General features: G+C 40.5%; 1 protein-coding gene across 5 annotated transcripts in view; it reads left to right on the forward strand.

Moving 5' to 3' along the window:
* PDE3A (phosphodiesterase 3A) overlaps positions 1–17,706 on the forward strand; it is a 259,901-nt gene that overhangs the window by 227,592 nt on the left and 14,603 nt on the right. For all 5 annotated transcript variants that reach the window (XM_068948614.1, XM_068948599.1, XM_068948608.1 and 2 more), the window contains 5 exons: positions 3,088–3,199; positions 6,565–6,678; positions 8,116–8,315; positions 10,440–10,643; positions 14,593–14,748. In XM_068948614.1, the coding sequence (XP_068804715.1) occupies positions 3,088–3,199; positions 6,565–6,678; positions 8,116–8,315; positions 10,440–10,643; positions 14,593–14,748 (786 nt within the window). The remainder of the gene's footprint in view (positions 1–3,087; positions 3,200–6,564; positions 6,679–8,115; positions 8,316–10,439; positions 10,644–14,592; positions 14,749–17,706) is intronic.

Raw genomic sequence — 17,706 nt, forward strand, 5'->3', positions numbered from 1 at the left:
ATGAATTCTTTAAAATATCTGTCTGGTGTTGGTAGTGTAGATCAGTAAGTCTCGGTCCTGCAGAATAAGATTGTGTTCTGCTTCCTCTTTTTATATAGGGACATTTTGCTAGAAATATGAAGCTTACCATTCAGACAGCTAAGACTAGAGTGTGAAATACTTTGTCTTTCTGTAGCCATAAATTTGAATCCTGGCAGATTTAATTCAGCTGTGGTCCCAGATAGGTAAACAGAATTCTATGCAGTTCCTAATCCAAATTGTGCTTTAAGGTAGTCTCTTGGCTCTCCCTTGGTACAGGAGGATCCCATGGCATTTTCACAGAGCAAAGCTTTGCCTTGCACAGGTCCTGATATTTTTTCCCCCATCTGTGGAATGCCACATACTGTTTCTCTCTTGGGCTGTCTCCTTCCTGCCTTGTAGGGTGCATCTCAGCAGTGCAGTCAGCACACAGGAGCGTGTCCTCTGCATGGGGATGCTTTTTATGACATCTGAGGCCCTGTCTGAGCCACCTGCCCAGGTCAACCGCGGTTATTACTGTGGGGCATAAAGATGAGTGCAATGTAGAGTTTCACCACCTCCTCCTGGTCCAGTATAACTCTGCTGTCTGCGGAGAGCTGGTTACAGGTACTTGCTCTGAGTCTCTGGACACACAAAGAGCAGGAGAGTCCTGTGTTGTTGGCTCCGTGGCTAAGTATTTTAAAGATGTTTTTGCTCTTTCCCATAGTTATAATTTTTGTAAAGTCCTTTGCTTTCTGTAAGTATGCTTTTCAAAAGTGCCAGAGTCCTGTTGCACGTCAGTTCCCTTTGCAAAATGGAAATCATACTCATGAGTCATTTGGCCATTTAAAAAAAAAGTTATCCTGGTAATATATATAAAATATGAAGCTCTCTTTTCATTTCCATTTTCTTTCCTGTGGTTATTACACAGAAAAGAAGTACATTGTGGGGAATAAAAGTAAAGAGAAGTAGTCAAGACATATATGGAGGAAAATTAGGATGTGACTTTGGGCAAAGAAAGTGGAGAACAGTAGAATGCAAAAAGTGAGAGAGTTGGAATAATGGGTAAAGAGGCCTTTGAGGCAGTGAAAAGTTTTTCCCAGTCAGGAGCAACCTCATATGCTTTTCTTTAGTCTTTCATTGTCAGGTTGGAGGGAAAAAGGGAATGGCTGGTCATTTCTCACTTAAGAATAATGTATCTCCTCCCAGCTCCCTCAGGAAGGTGTTTTCTGTCCTGTTTCAGTCTGACATTATCCGATAATTTTAACAGTTGCCATGACCACTTCACCTCCCGCACCCACTGCTAGTAATTATCTTAAAATATTTGGGGTGCTATCTGTAGATTTCTATTGCCCATCAAAACACTAGCTAGCAGGAAAGCCTACTAAGAGCTTCGTAAGCATACGCTGTCTCACCTGTGCAGTCTTGAAGCTGGCAAATAACATATAATGGATAAAAACTTCTCATGTTCTTAAAAAAATATTATATAGCTTGTCTTATTCAAATTCTTATTTCAAAGAGGAACGTTCCTATGTGTATAACATCAGTTTCTTCTCGGGAATAGTTTTATTCCAGCCTTGTATCTTTAGAGGACTGTAATCCAGTAGTTTCTTTAATATAAAGAGCTTTTCCTTTATGGCCAGCAGCAGTGGCCACAAAGAGAAATCACCACCAGCAGTGATTTTTCTGACTGCGTTGCCAGCAGCACTTGTATGATTACCACAGTGACAGAAATAAGAGCTGAGGCCACCAGCAGAATCACAACCGGCCGATATGTTATTCGAAGGAAATCCTGGATGTTGTCAGAAACCATGCTCAACCTCTCTCTTCAGCGTCATTGCCTGTTGTAGTGCTTTGCCAGAATGAGTTACTATGCACGTTCTTCCTGGTGGGAAGTGCCTAGGAGAGGAAAGAAAACAAAAAATGATTCAGGCTGAAAATTCACATCCATTTTTTTTAAATTACTGTAAGAATCCACAGTGGCAGGACATTAGAAGCTTCAGTTCATTAAACTTTGTGTGCCACCCACAGGTGCCAGTCTATATGTATAGCATAGAGAAAGAAAAGGCTCTGCATAGCCATTTGATTTTTACTGAGGTGTGAAATCAAGCAACAGAATTTGTGACACTTTCTTTTCAGTATAGCACTCATCTTCCAAATACACTTTAAATTGTTTGTCCAAAGAGATCGTTACCAGACAGATGGCATCAAAAGGACAGAAACAGTAGTAAATGAATAAAAGAGCTGAAAGGCTTCAGGGTTCAATTTGTGAAAGAAGTGAAAAGGTCATACAGTAATTTTACTATGTCCCGCTTTCGATTGTGAAGTTCAAGCTTGTTTTCAACCTCTTCCATTTTGCAGTGGCTCCTAACTATGCTTGTGAGTCCTCATGTCTCCTGGAGCCCTCTCACTAAACTATCACATCCTCCCTTCTGATGCAGCTTGTCCTGATTATCCACAGTCCTCCTCTCATGCATAAACACTCCTACCAGCTCTATTTCCTAAAGCACTTGCTCTACGAAATCCTGGCAGAAAACTAGTTTTTGTCATTTCACTTCCAAAACGGGGGGAGGGAAAGGAGATAACGTGTAGGATCCCTATGGTTTTCTCCTTTTGTAAGCTTTTTCCTCCTTCCTCTAGCTTTCCCCAGCTTTTTCTGCGAACTGAATTGACTCATGGGTGTTCCTTGGAGAAGTCTGTAGGGAAGCTTTTCCTCAAAGGGGATACTAAGGACCTCTGGATATCTTGCTTTATGTGTGGCTGCTTAGGAGGTGCATGCAAAATATGGGGGACCTTTATGTCTAAAAAGAAGAGAAGAACATCTGGAAGGGTGTAATGAAGAAAAGGGAAGAATTGTTTGGTACTAATAGCCTGTGTGTTTGATTGTATAACTGCATCTCTATGGAAATGAAAAGAGCTGCTGCTATATCTGGATCAGATGATGTACTTGAGAAGAATGCTACCTAGAAAGCAGATTTGCACAGAGTGATTTGACAGAATAATTTTCATATCTGTATTTTTTTTTATTCTTTCTGGTCTCTTTAGCAGGGTGATGATTCTGGTTTTTTTTTTTTTTTTTTTTTTTTGCAGGTATCTTACAGGCTTTTTGAAGACATGGGGCTGTTTGAAACCTTTAAAATTCCAGTGAGGGAGTTTATGAACTACTTTCATGCCTTGGAATGTGGATACCGAGAGATACCTTGTAAGTAAAAATTCCCAACAGATAATGGTATTTCCTCAAAGTTCGGGGTATTATCCAAACATTTTCTTATTGAAGCCGTTCATCTCTGTAGTTACAGCAGCTATTTTCTCTTTCAAGAGTGCCTTTTTTTTTTTGCTTAACATGCCCTATGTCTTGAATCCTCTATCCTTAACGTCTGAGGATATATTACTGACAGTTAACACACTAACCTGTTTCAGTGGTGCAACGTCTAAATAAAACAAATACCAAAAAAAAGAGTGATTGAAGTGCTCAATAGCAATAGCTCACTGTACTCAGTGCGTGAAAGCATACGTGCTTATACATACTTCTTGGACGCTGTGAGGAGAATACTTATCCTGAATTTTTTCTGCCACATCAGGAACACATGGATAGCTCTGTAGTCAGAGCCTGGTGTTGCACCCCAGCTTCATGTGGCTTTTTTCATTTTATTTAATATTTTATGCTGTTTGATAACAATTCATGGCAAATTCTGTGCAACTTTGAAACCATATAAAGCTACTAGAGGTAAACTAATGATGTGCCTATTCCTGATGATGCGAGTATACCCCGCTGCCCCAGCTGGGGTTTGTTGAAACATTTCGCCCTGTGAGAGAGCTGGATTTGGTACACACTAGCAGTGCTGTGCTTCCAAAGGAGACAAGCTTTGTAAAGCAAGAGAAAAACGCCACAGAGCGGAATCTTCTTCTGTGACTACAGTTAGGCAGATATTTTTCAGTGTGAATCATTTATTCAGTGAAAAATCTGGTTTCAGTAATTCCAGAAGTATTTACTAATGCAAATCAATTTTACCAAACCACTTCAACTGCAAAAGACTTTATTTTTTCTCTTTCAGGAGAAAGGAGGGGAATATTCCCCCTTTTAGCTGGCATATAATGCATATGTTGAGGAGTATGGGACACCCTGTTTCAGTGTTCTCGCATCTCCCAGAAAAAATTTCTGAAATATTGGCTTAATAAGTCATATTATCTCTGTCTCTCCCAAAATAGTTCAACAGAAATTGGAACAGCTAGAGTGGAGGGGTTGAAGGAAAACTACCTCAAAATGCCCTCCAGCCAGGTGGTTTGGACTCTCTTCTGGGAAAATGAGAGACCCAATTTCAAATCCTCCTTTGTATTTGAATCTGAGCAGGGATTTGTAGCATCAGATAGTAGCCTGGGGGGTTATAGGTGAATGTCCCATCGTCTGTCCTACTAGAGCTGTTCCGCTTTGTTTAAAACATTTAACTATTCATAGAGTCTCAGGAATTCTTGTGAATCTAGCCCTTCATTTCCTTGGCTTTTCTTACAAATGTTTCTTTTTAGTCAAGTGGAATATTTTGTCTAATACAAAATTAAATTTCCTTTCAGTTTTTCATTTCTGTGAAGGAGTAAATAACCAAAACAAATTGTTTGGACTGCACCAGTTTTTTCTTCTTGTTGCTGCTTTGAAAAATCAATTATTCACACAAAACTAATTGTGACTATTCCAGCTGGATTGAGTTAGTACAGATTTCTCAGGAGGCTCATCCAGCCTTTACCTCAGTGAAAAGCATTAGACCCTTACGCATGGGCATCCTTTAGTTTTTGCATGAGGAGATGACTTTCTTGGGAGATATGTTTTCAGTACTTAGAGAAAGGCAGCAGGAAAGGAGATTTCATGCTTATTTTACTTCCTTCCTTCCAAAAATACCCATTCCTATGCTGCTTACTGTTTTGCTGGTAAGCTGATGGTCACAAAAAAGTATTAAAGGAAGTAGACCGCAGGGTCAGCAAGATAGTCAAGACCTTCTCTGACGGGGCCTTGGATGTCCGGGCCAGCTGCTGCTGCTGCCCCACTGACGGTAGGGCTTAGAAATATGAGGTCGCTAGCGCTGCTCTGGAGGGGGCAAGTGGCTGTTCTTAGGAGGCACAGTCCTCACCCATCCCCTAGCAGTGGCAATCGTGCATATCTTTCTTTCTAGAGTGCCTTTTCCGTCCCAGCTCTTCTTCTCCTCCCATAGACAGAGCAGCCTTAGGGTGAAGTTCAACCTCAGTGCTAAGAAACCCTCAGTCACCTGCACACTGGCTATCTTGAAGATGAGGCAGGTATAAAAATGAGTTACTTCTACTCATCTTTTTGCCAGTCTCTTCTGCTCTCCCAGGGTTTTTCACCTCTAATGAGTCAATTCCACTTTACTCATTGCTTCTTAGAGAGGGCTTCTGAACTTGTGTGCTGATAATTTTTCCTAATGGAGGATACATAAACTTTCCAGTGTTACTCTACATTATTTTGTTAACATAACATAGTTCTTGACCTGCTCCCATCAAGCCTGACGGTTCCAGCGATTTGTTTCCCCGTGAGAGAGATGTGGCTGATGGGCATTACCAAGGTGTCCCCTGCTAAGATGACTGATGACCTAGAGATGTAGCCAATTATTGTGAGTTTTACAGATGGGCTGACCCAGCAGTGGAGTCCTACATTTCTGTGCCTTGTCTTCCAAAATCATCTTTCCAGGACTGCAGCAGCAAGAATGTTAGCTGCAAGGTGTAATTCAGATTAGCAGATTTGTGGTTAGCTAGTCGCTGTAGCAGATTCCTGTGCTCTGCCCAAAATTAACCTGAATCACAGGCTGAAACCTGTGCCTTTTAGTGATTTTACCTGAAATGTAAGTATTCGTCCTTGTGCAGCAAAATGTCCCTCTTATAGCATCATGCTTGCTTCTGCCAGTGCATGTCTGGATGATGCAGATGGATGATAATCATAATCTGGATGATCCAGATTACAGGAGCCAGGACCTAAACTCTTATCTCTGGCAAGAAAGCTTCAGAGAGAACCTGGTTTAACTGTGCAGGGTATGCATATCCCAAGTTTGATTTGCAATAGGGCCACTAGCACAGCAGCTAAATTTGCTCTAGTAGAGTAAGTGTTACCTGCCTTTTTTTTAGAAGTTGGGTGAAATGTAGCTACTGAAGTGGTTGGGTTTTTTCCATTGATTTCATTTGAACTGGAAGTTAACAGTGGATGTTTACCCCATGGCATTCAACTAGCAAAAGACAAGCGCTGCAGTGAGGGAATGGAGCTGGCAGCATTAGTCAGATTCCTTGTTTCTTTGCAATATTGCCTGCACTGTATATAGCACTGTTTCTCTGCCGTTTTTCTCTTTCTTGACTGAGGTAAGACAAATTGTTGAACTTGCTTTAATTTTATTAATAAATGGGAAGCTGAGCATTTACAGAAAACATATGAAAACATAGCTATTTTTCCTGCTTGTAATGGTATTTGATTTATATCTGCTCAACTGACTGCCGTGTAGTACCCACTAGATGGTGCTGATTTCCCTCTGTCAGAAATATCCTTAATGTTTGGTCATTTGCTTTGTGTCGCAGATCACAACAGAATTCACGCAACTGATGTTCTACACGCTGTTTGGTACCTTACTACTCAGCCCATCCCGGGACTCCCCACTGTGATTAATGATCATGGGTCAGCAAGTGATTCAGGTATATTTAAATGTGCAAATGCCCGTGTTGTGTTTTTAAACCTTTTGTTTCGAAATTTGCTGAAAGAAAGCCAATAATGGAGGGTTGAGTGCAATAGCTGTTGTTATGAAGACTTTTAAATTCAGTAGCATGTTGGATGTTTGTATAACTTTGAAGAGAATGGAATTGATTCCTCTGAAGCCTAATATTTCACATTTGAAAATGCGTAGGCGTAAGTCTCTTCCCTTTGTGGTCACCTATAATGGCCGGTGTTTACTATCGTTTGCTTTGTAACACTGCTTCGGAAGCAGTGTGGACTCTTAGATCTTCAAACCCTGCATGGTTTTACTGTTATAAAACCACTTGGGACGTGCGGAGAGAGATGTGTACATCCAGGTGCTTGGCTGTATTGTGAAGGGTTCCTTTGCCATTCCTTACTCTCTAGTAACCTGAGAGACTTATCACCTTGCAACTTGCAACTACTTTGATAGACCCATTTGTCCACTGTTTTATGATTGTTCCCTATAGGAAACTTTTCTTGCCGTGCCTTGCTATTTACTCCCCCAGGGTGAGCTGTAGTAAGTAGATGACCTGCCTGTATTTTGCAGGCATTCTGAGCGAGTTATTGAAGATGCAGGATTTTGTTCCAGAGATAACATTTCCCCTTCTGCTTTTTCAGTGGTCTTTGTGTCGCATATGCATATTGTTTATGAAACACTTGGGGTTGTTTTGGTGGGAAAGGATTTTGGGAAATTTTGTCAATGCTCATACCAAGATTTGCTGGAAGCTTTGGAGGTGAGGTGAGATGGGCAGAGTGAAGGGGGTTGAGTTTTGGTTTAGTTTTGTACGTGTTACTTGGAAGACACTTGTTCCCTTGCATGCAAGATCCATTCAAGCAGATTAAACTTGCAACACATCTCCGTGTCTGCCTCTCACAGGGGCAAGTTCAAGTTGATTTAAAAAGAAGCTGTTAAGAGGGTTATCAGCAAAGATGCAAAGCCTAGACCTTTGGGTTGGAAAGCATGCACCCGTACCAATTGAATTAATAAATGCTAATCCATAATGCTGACTGTTAGTGTCTCATAGACTAATCTATATGGTGGCACAATTAGAGGAAGGAGTGGGAAGATTGAGTTACCCACAAAGCTCCAGCATGGCCATAGATTCATGGTTTATTGTCAGTATCTGATAAAACTTAAGCAGTTTGAGAACAGGCACTGCTGGATGGCTGGATGGCTCAGATCCAGTAGGATCTGATGTTGTTCCTTTCCAGTTGTGTGCAGTGTTGTACTGGAATATGTGCACCGTGTCCGAAAGCATTCATTCAGGCCAGGATATGTTTAATATTTTGCTATGTATTGTAAATCACCCCACCTCTTTCTGCTTCACTGTTCCTACCTGTTTTGGTAAGTCACTGCGGTAAGGAATTTTTCTATTTATTTAATTATTTCTGCTCAGATTCTGACAGTGGGATCACTCATGGCCATATGGGTTACGTATTTTCGAAGACATACTCACCTACAGATGACAGCTATGGATGCCTAGCTGGCAACATCCCTGCCCTTGAGTTGATGGCTCTGTATGTAGCTGCAGCCATGCATGATTATGATCATCCAGGAAGGACCAATGCCTTTTTGGTAGCAACGAGTGCTCCCCAGGTAAATAAATCTTGGGCGATATTCCTGTTTAGTTTGGAAGGTCTTTGATAACAGCTTCTCATGGCCAATGTTTCCTGTGGCTTGCCTTAGGCACAATTAAGATCTCTTCTACCAAGTATTGTGAAGCAGCATATTAAAGTAACAGAAATAATCACTTAATTTGGGAATTACTAGTTAACAATTTCCTTACACACCTTCACCACCCTCAGTTGTTGGAGGTGTTAAGAAAGGTATTGAAGAAGAATTGTTCTTCCCAGCAAGGCCCGGAAAGTTAAAAATAAGAACACTTGCATTGTTGACAGTGCACCGTGCAAATGAGTTTGTACGTGGTCTTAACATATTTTCTGTTGTTCCTACAGTAAATGAGCAGCTGCCGTCTTTTATGAATACATCTTTACGTATGCCTCTGCAGCGAAAAAATCATCTCAGTTTCATAAAAGGAGAACTGATACTTACCTACGGTTACATAGAAAGTGCTGCCAGTGCTGGCGGTTGAACTCAGCAATTCTGAGTCACTGTTTATTGGCTTAATTATGAGATCATCTTTCCTTACTTTACATAGCTGACTTGCCTGCCTTCAGCATACTGTATTGAAAATCATTTCTATGGACAAGGAAAGAAAAAACATGGTTTAATGGAGAGAAGTTGGGTAGGGATGTGGAATACCTAGATTTACCCCCGAGCTTGGAGCCAGACTTCCTCTCTCTCCAAGACCAAGTCACCTGACCTTGCTCTACCTCAGTTTCTATCTAAAAAGTGATAGCAATACTTTTAAACCTTGCAACATCTTTGTGTGATTGAGAACCCAAATACTCTGGGTAGGTAAATAGACAGACAGAGGACATATTCTGTCCTTAAATCTATTTTAAGAAATAAGTACTATGGCTTTGCAATTGCAAAAATCAGCAGGGAAAGTTAGATGATTAGCTTTAAGGTACTCCCCTAGTTTGAAAATTAATTAATGGACAGTCTTCACATTTTTCTTGCATTTCTTTTAAATTTAGTATCACCTGAAATTTGCAAAACATGTTTTCAGCGTCTGGTTTCTTTGCTATTTTTTCACCCCAGGTAGTATCAGTTTTCAGTAATGGCAAAGCACCGCTAAACTAAAGATCTGCCTTCAGGAATGGGGCCGAGGTAGCAGAATCTATCTGTCTCAAATGTTTACTGTGCAGTTAGGCAAGATGAACTGTAAAGCTGAGCTGCTTCAGCAAGCTAGTCTCTGAGATATAAAATAGTGATGTCTCTAGATGACCAAAACCAAAAGTTAATTGAAGTGAAAAGTAATGAAGAAAGTCTTACCACTTGAATGTGTATGTATATATTTGTGTAAAAACTTATAAAATTTGAAACTGTTTTACATAGAAACGTATTTCAAAAAACATTTCTTTCCATCAATCAACAGTCAAGAGACTGAGTGGTGCTGGAATGGAAAGATTTCCTGGATTGTTGTTGTCCCCTCAAATCCGTTTTCTAGATATTATTTCTTTAATGTAGTTTCTAAAAGGAAGTTCTGTCATTATCAGAGTTAGGCCTCTTGGCTTATTAAAGATTTAACCAATTTTGGATTTTAGCATTGAGAAATCTGTCAGATAGAGCATATGTTGTCAGGTTGAGTGTGTATTAAAAAAAAAAACCTTCAAACTTCAAGGTGTTTCACTCTATATAAATTCACAGACAATTCAGAGGACTTGACTTCAGCGAATTCACAGAATTTCCCTTGTTTCTGTGTTTGGAATTGATCTGATATGGATAGAATTGCCAGATACAAACCAAACACAATCCCTGTTAGTAATGAGATTAGTTCTAAGGAGCAGTGAAGTACTACATTCTGTAATACTAATTATATCACACAGGCACGTAAAACACATCTATATTATATTAGGCATTCACCTGCGGGGAGAAACAGATTAATTTATTGTCATATAATGCAGTTCAGCCATATGATGCAGACTTCTGCTATTAGTCTTGCCAAAATCACATTTTAAAACCTGGGTAAATATTAAAAAAAAATCAACGGAACCTCTCTCATCCATTATCCCCATGTCATTCTCATTTCTACATTGCAGTATTTCCTTTGCTAAGAGGTTTCTTGGCTTTTAATTGCGTATGTTGCTTTTGCAGGCTGTGCTGTACAATGACCGCTCTGTTTTGGAGAACCACCACGCAGCAGCTGCCTGGAATCTGTTCATGTCCCGACCAGAGTACAACTTCTTAGTCAACCTCGACCACGTGGAATTCAAGCATTTCCGCTTCCTTGTCATTGAGGCAATTTTGGCTACTGACCTGAAGAAACACTTTGATTTCGTTGCCAGATTCAATGCCAAGGTAACAAGATCGGTTTGGGTTTCTGGTGTACCATCAGAAAAATTTGCAGGGCTTGATAGCATCACAGTCACAGTATCACAGACTGAAAAAGTTTTTGTGTTGCTCTTTCTCCCGAATGTGCTTTTCGCTGCTGTGAAACGTTCTGTTCAGTATTAATCTGGCACTTTTGGTTTTAATAGTTACTTATTTAAATTTAGTGGAGCAGTTTATAGTCTTACATATATTTAGTTTTTTTCAGACACTGTGTTAAGACAGGATCCGCTGTCCTGCTGATAACATACAAAATGAGACAGATGTGGGAAGAGACAGGCTCTATCGTTCCTACATGTTGTCGAGCTTCTCTGTCTGTCGTCCATGTGCTGAACCACATCAGGACAGAAGAGACTGAGCAGGGAAATGCTGATGTTACTGGGAGGGGGAACTAGACAGACAAAATTGCCTCTGCTTCTTTTTTCAGAAGGTGATCAGAGTAAAACCCTGTTGTGTGAAAATTGCACCTTTCAGGTGGTTTCAGTAGTCCGCTGCCTTTTTTACCTGGCACCACGAGGTAACACAGGAAGCTGTGTTACCAAGCTTTCATTATGTCTAATTATTTGCTGTGTATTTTGTCAGTTTAATACTACTGTTGTATTAGAAAAGCACAGAAACAATTCTGAAATTCTGATTTCAAATGCAATGGAAGGAGGATCTTTCTGTCCTACTTGGTTTCAAATGGGTAACCTTCTGAGAAAAGTCAATAAAGATCTTTCCGGCATATTCCATTCAGTAAGTATAAAATCACAACACTGGGAGCCTGTTCTGAAAAATGATTGTACCATTTCAATGTAATTTGTTGGAAATCGTCAGCTATCAAGTCGCTTTAATAAACTCCATCAACCCTCAAAGCTGTAGGTAAGTTACCTAGATGATACCTTCTCTGGAGTTGACACTGCCTCTTTTTCATTGTATAATACTAAGGACAGTTTGTTTCTAGTCCAGGACTGGGACCTCCTAGCTGTTTGGTGACATAGAGAAAAGGTTTTCTTGTGGTATGGCTTAGGATGAACCTATATCCTGAAATTTTGATGCCTCAGGATGTACGACTGGTTTCATTTTTCATTTCCCTGTAACATCTCTCTCTTTATTAGGCTCTAAGGAGCTATAAAGAAAATCCTTAAATTATGGTCCAGAGCAGACAGAGCACTGATCTGTACATCTATAAAGGTCTGAGCTCCTCCTGCACCCCTGCTAGTCGTGTCTCCAAACCTCCTGGTGATAATCAGAGTAGTTTTTTTAGATCTTAATTTGAAACTCTGAGACCATTTTCATCCCACCAATTTTCCTCTCAAAATATTAAGCTTATCGGCAGATTCTCACCTATCGTCGTTGTAACGACAATAAAGCACAGGGAATTTAGGCTGTTTGAAGCCTTTGGATTTGACAGCTTCAGTCAAAACCTTCCCTTTTGTAAGCTTCAATAAGCAATGAGAAAAGGCAGACTAAGCCAGCGAGTGCTGTGGCTTTGTCGCAGAGACAGACTCTCTTGACTGTGAAAATGGGCAGGCTGGAACAGCTGTTAATACAAAGTACTACGCATAAATTGGGGATATTGAAAATTAAATGTGGCTTAAATCTATCAGCCTGGAAGATAGTAGTTGTAACCACAGCAAAGTGATATCTGAGACACTGCAAATAATTAAGAGTGCAGTCTGATGTATCACGTCCTGCTAGCTCACTATAGATTTGTAATGACAGCTGTTAACTTCCTTCTCTTTCCTGATTGCTTGAATACTCATACACCAAATAAAAAGTGGAGGAGAAAGTGAAAATTTTAACCCATGTTTGTTGCTGAGCCTGGCTTTCCCTAAGTAATTACCATCTTAAAAGGAAATTATTTAGGTCTGGATAGCAAAACCTCTTTTGTACCAGAGTTGTCTCAGAGAGCATAACTGACATGTTTGCATCTGGGTGGAGGTGCTGCAGTGCTGAATAAAATTAGCTTTAAGTGATCGTGTTATTGATTGAGTTGCTGACTTGTAGTTTTACTGTATTGAGGCAACAGTCAGAGAGATCCTTCTCTAGGTAAATGTTTCACATAAGCATCCCAACAGAAAAGCTTGTGCTCTGGAAAGTACCATCAAGAAACAATGAAGAAAGTTTCATCTAGTTGTAGCACAACAACTTTTTCAGCTTTTGCATACTTGATGATCAAAGCTACAGTTCAAGGAGGGATATGTATTTTGAAAATTAATTAGACAGTAAAAGACAGTCCCTTTCACACAAAGGGATGTTCTAGGAGAAGGGGCTGACATGGGAAAGTGTGGCTAACAGCAGGAAAGCCTGGTATCACTGGCCACTTGGAAATAAGATCATTGAATGCTGGCACAGCATTGCAAAGGGAGTAGCAGCTTGGTAGAAATGTGCAATCTGCAAAATTAAGAAATGCAGAATTTAAAAAGCAGCCTTTTAAGACTGGGGGGTGTTCATCTGTTGCTGCTTAGCTTATATCTATAGGCTTGGTAGATCATCAGCTCTGCTTCTAGATCTTCTGGGATTGTTGGAGGACTCCTGAGAACTCTCTGAAGAAGTTCAGGGTACCTGCTGCTGCCAGGAAAGGGTAGCTACAGGAGGCTGTGACCTCTGGCAAGCTGTGGCCACTTTTGAAGAGCTCTGTTGATCAGGTAGTCCTGATCAAAGAGTTCTCTGAGCTTTTGTTCCAGCTGACTCCTGATTAGGGAGGGCCGAGCACCCTTCCAGCATGTGCTAAAGAAAGGCCTGTGTAACTGCTGGGCCTCGAGTGCAGCGGTAGAGGTGATCAACAGATGCAGCACTTGGCCCAGGTTGGGGCTAGAGAGGACAGTGACCAGGTGCTCGGCAATGGTGGTAACACACCACAGTACACGTCCCCAGCACCCGCTGGATCAACTGTGCCTGTAATTCCAGAGGTCTCGACCCAGAGTGTGAGCTCCCAAGGGAGGACACAGCCCTGCAGGCCTGGAGCTGCAGGGAGCGCCTGGTGCCTCTTGCTGAGGCTGAGGCAGAGGGAGATTGTCTCCTTGCCTGTAGGAGGAACGTGCTGATGGAAGAACTGTGTCACTAAGTGAAGGAGCTGTAGGAGGAGGGTGCAGACTGAGCAACATCAGAGATGATGAAAAGGGGATTGACCAGATCTTCTCAAAGACCCTGCAGGAACAAGAGGAGCCTCAACCCCTAGCTGTACCAAAGCAGGGACAGCAGAGTCTATGCTTATGGGGTTGAGAAACAGAGACTCCCATGATGGAGTCATGTGACTTCTGGCACCAGGAGGACAGCTCATGCTCCACATGCAGATCTGTACCTACAGAGCAGGTTCAGTGCCCGGCCAGCAGATGAGGGGCTGGAAGCTCCTGTCAAAGCATCCGTGCTGGCTGAGCCTGAGCCACACAGCAGCACCAGGAGGAAGCAGCGAGTGGTAGCAGTGGGACACTCCCTGCACATTTTATTGGGGGAGTAATGGGAGGTATGGGAAGAACAGAGAGAAGGAAAAAAAGAGAGTCCTTTCACACATACTATGCTCAAATAGAGAAATAAGCTTGTTAACATCCATCTTCATGTCTGTAATTAAATCAGCATGATATTTGCTGTTAATTTGTCTTCTCAGGCAAATAAGACAGCAACTTCTTAGAAAATGATACAGAAAGTTTGTATTTTTTTGTTTTCCTGATAATGCTCTCACATAGGTGCAGTATTTGCCAGATATCATTTTCTCATAATTTACTGTAATGTTCATTATTTTTCACTTATTTTTCTTTTTCTGGATTGATCTAGAGATAATTATACATTTCAACCTTGAGGTAGCTCACCTGCTTACATCTGTGATTTTTGTTAGGTACTTAAATATGCTGTAAGATATCCCAGGGAAGAATTTCCTCTGTGGAAGCATTCTTTTACCCAGGACAGCTGTCATGGTTTTCCTCTTTCATTCTGCTAGGTGAACGATGACGTTGGAATTGACTGGACTAATGAGAATGACCGCTTGCTTGTGTGCCAAATGTGCATCAAACTGGCTGACATCAATGGGCCTGCAAAATGCAAAGATTTGCATCTGCAGTGGACAGAAGGCATTGTGAATGAGTTTTATGAACAGGTAAGTAAATAGATGTCCAAGGTGATGTTTGCTGATTGTTGGTCTGCCTGTGCTAAGCAGTCCTTGAGCATGCTGGTGTTAGTGGTGAGTGAAAATCATAGCGAATAGGGCTGAAAGGGCAACAAGAGTCCATCCTAGTCCATCCTTTTGCTGGATCGGCTGTACTTTGGCACTGCTGGACTGAAGTTTCTGATATGTTCGTAAAGACTTCCCATGATGCGGTTCCTACAAACTTCTGCAGGCTTCACTGTTCCAGTCTGGCACTATCTTTACCATGGATATGAAGAACAGGTTGTTCCGTTCCTCATTTTTCTGTTGGTATGACGTCATGTTTCCCTTTCAATCTTCTTTAGTGTAAACCATCTTTTCTCCTTCCTTCTATGTCATGTTTTCTGAGATCTGGTAATTCTCATTGCTCTCCTCTGCAGTGACTCTAGCTGGCTCTAGTTCTATTGACATGTGGTCTGCAAAACTGGACAGAACATCCTCTTTGAGATTATCAGAACAGAGCAGAATTATTTTAGCTTCCCTATGGGCCATCCTGCTGTTCAGTTCGCAAAACCCTTATGTGCTAAGCACCACAGTTTATCACAAAATGATCATGATCTGTTCCCCGCACCTTCACAAAATGGTCGTGATCTGTTCTCTACACCTTGATCCTAACTCTTACTTTATTTTTAAGAGCATACTTTCAGCTTTCAGAAGGTTTATCAGTGGAACTGCACTAATTATACAAAGTTCAGCTGATGGCAGCACGAGGGAAGAGAACAGCCATAGAATAATGTGCAAAGACCTGGGAATGCTTCCAGCCCCTGGCACCCGCTTGCCAGGTGTAAAGGAGTCCTTAATTGAACCTTTCTCATTAGAACCTATTTAGCACTGCCAAATGTAAGGGTCAGGGCCGTTCTTTCTTGCACTATTCCTCTGTTTCCTGAGTGGGAAAGGATTTTGAATGCGCTGGTTAGCTTAAACGTCACGTCCTGTCTTTTGAAGAGGAATCTAGCATGCTAAATCACTGATCCAGAAACCCCACAGTCTTCTTGGGGAGGCTGGGCAGTACCTTGAAGTTACAAGCTAATCCCTGTAGATTTTCATCTTCCCTTAAATTTACTGTAGTTACAGTTTGGGAAAAGAAAGATTTCCTGCTGCTGCTGCCATCTGGAATATGTAAAGAAATTGGAAGAGAGACAAAATCCAGGAACTGAATTTCTTTCAGAGCTCCTGAGGAAAAGAAAGGACAGTGATCCTTGATATATGTATACATGGTTCTTGTGTCTCGTCCATCCCTCCCCTCCCGCTCCCCCTCCCCCACCAAAAAAGTGTCAAATAGCAACAGTGCTCAACCTTAATCTCCCAAATTTTCTTTTAGGAAATGCTTTTCTTCATATTTGTTGATTCTCATTACAAGTCTCCCAACAAACTGAGTGTCACCTAATTCTGGTGATGATCATAGCTTATCGGGGTGCCAATGCGTGCAAACAAAATCTGCTAATCAGGTACATTATATATGATCCCCTTGGATCTATCATAACTAATATTAGAGGACAGTAAGTGCTCCAGTGCATTGGTATCATTAAAGTGTGTGACAATGATTAAGCTTTGGAGGAAGATAGTGTTGTTATCAGTTCCGCAGTAAGAATCTGCTTTGCGGGGCAGAGAGGAATTCTCCATCAGTCAGAAAGGTGTGCTATTAAATGTTTTCATGCTCTTGGAAGCTGCTCTAAAGAACTGTTGGAGATGATCTTTCTCATCGTTCTGTAACTAAAAAAAATAATGTTTAATTTCTTTTTCTCCGCAAATTCTGATTCAAAATAATACATTTGCTCTCCTTATTAATGGCATTCCTTTTGGCATGGGAATTCAAACATATTTGCACATAATTCCCATGTCAAAAGGAATGCCATTAATAAGGAGCTTGCAAATTCCAAGAGATTGGGTAGTCAGTATAACGTATTAGGGATTTTTTTTTTAATGCAAGATATGTGTTCACTGTATTGAAAAATCGATATGTCCTCATGGGTTTCCATTTTGTCTTTAATATAACATGGGTTTCCATACTGACAGGGTCTGAAACAGAGAACATTTTCTTCCTAGGACTTCCAGCATTAAGAACAATAAGCTATATTCTTGAATGATTAAATCTAAGTGAAAATCTGATTTTTCCATAGTATAAAATGCTGTGAGAGGTTTATTAGATCATCTTCGCCATGCTCTTGATCATAGAATTCTTTTCTGAGTAGGGAAAGATATTCCTTTCTCATTTCTTAAAAGGAAAATTTTATGGAAATTATGAATTTCCCCAGAATTTTTTATCAAAATAGCATACATATGTATATTCAAGCTATGCTGTAAAAATAATCTTTCTTGAATTCCCTTTAATAAACACACATTCCTTTGAAGAATTTAACTCCCATATAAATAATAGCCCTTATTAAAAACATATAGCATATTAACATTCAAAAATCCTGTGCCATATTGTTACAATATATTTCCCTTTTTTCCTCCACGTGCTCAGTATACTTATCTGAAGACAGACTGTTAGACATATATTAAAAAGAATCAAAAAATGTACTGCAAAATGTTTCATATAATAAATCATTTTTAACTGAACATGAAAAAGAACTTGTAAACATTTCAGTAGTCAACTTTCTTTCCCTACTGACAAGCAACCATGAAACCTCAGATATGTTACTGTGAGGAAGAGAGAGCTGCCATCTCTTCTTAATTTTCTTGCTATCTCAAGAATGGCAGGCATATTTCAGGGTTTTGTTAACACTGCTATTCCCATTTGATGATTGAGCAATACATTTTTGAGTAGGTTTCTATAAAAATAAGAAAAGAAAAGGAAATGAGACACTTGTATATACTTTAAAATTTACCTCTTATTTTTTGTGCTTCCCAGACATCAACAGGGTTTTGACTCAGATACATTTTCCATGATTTCTGGAAGATCTAGGT

This window comes from Struthio camelus, chromosome 1 (genome assembly GCF_040807025.1).
Source record: "Struthio camelus isolate bStrCam1 chromosome 1, bStrCam1.hap1, whole genome shotgun sequence".
NCBI lineage: Eukaryota > Metazoa > Chordata > Aves > Struthioniformes > Struthionidae > Struthio > Struthio camelus.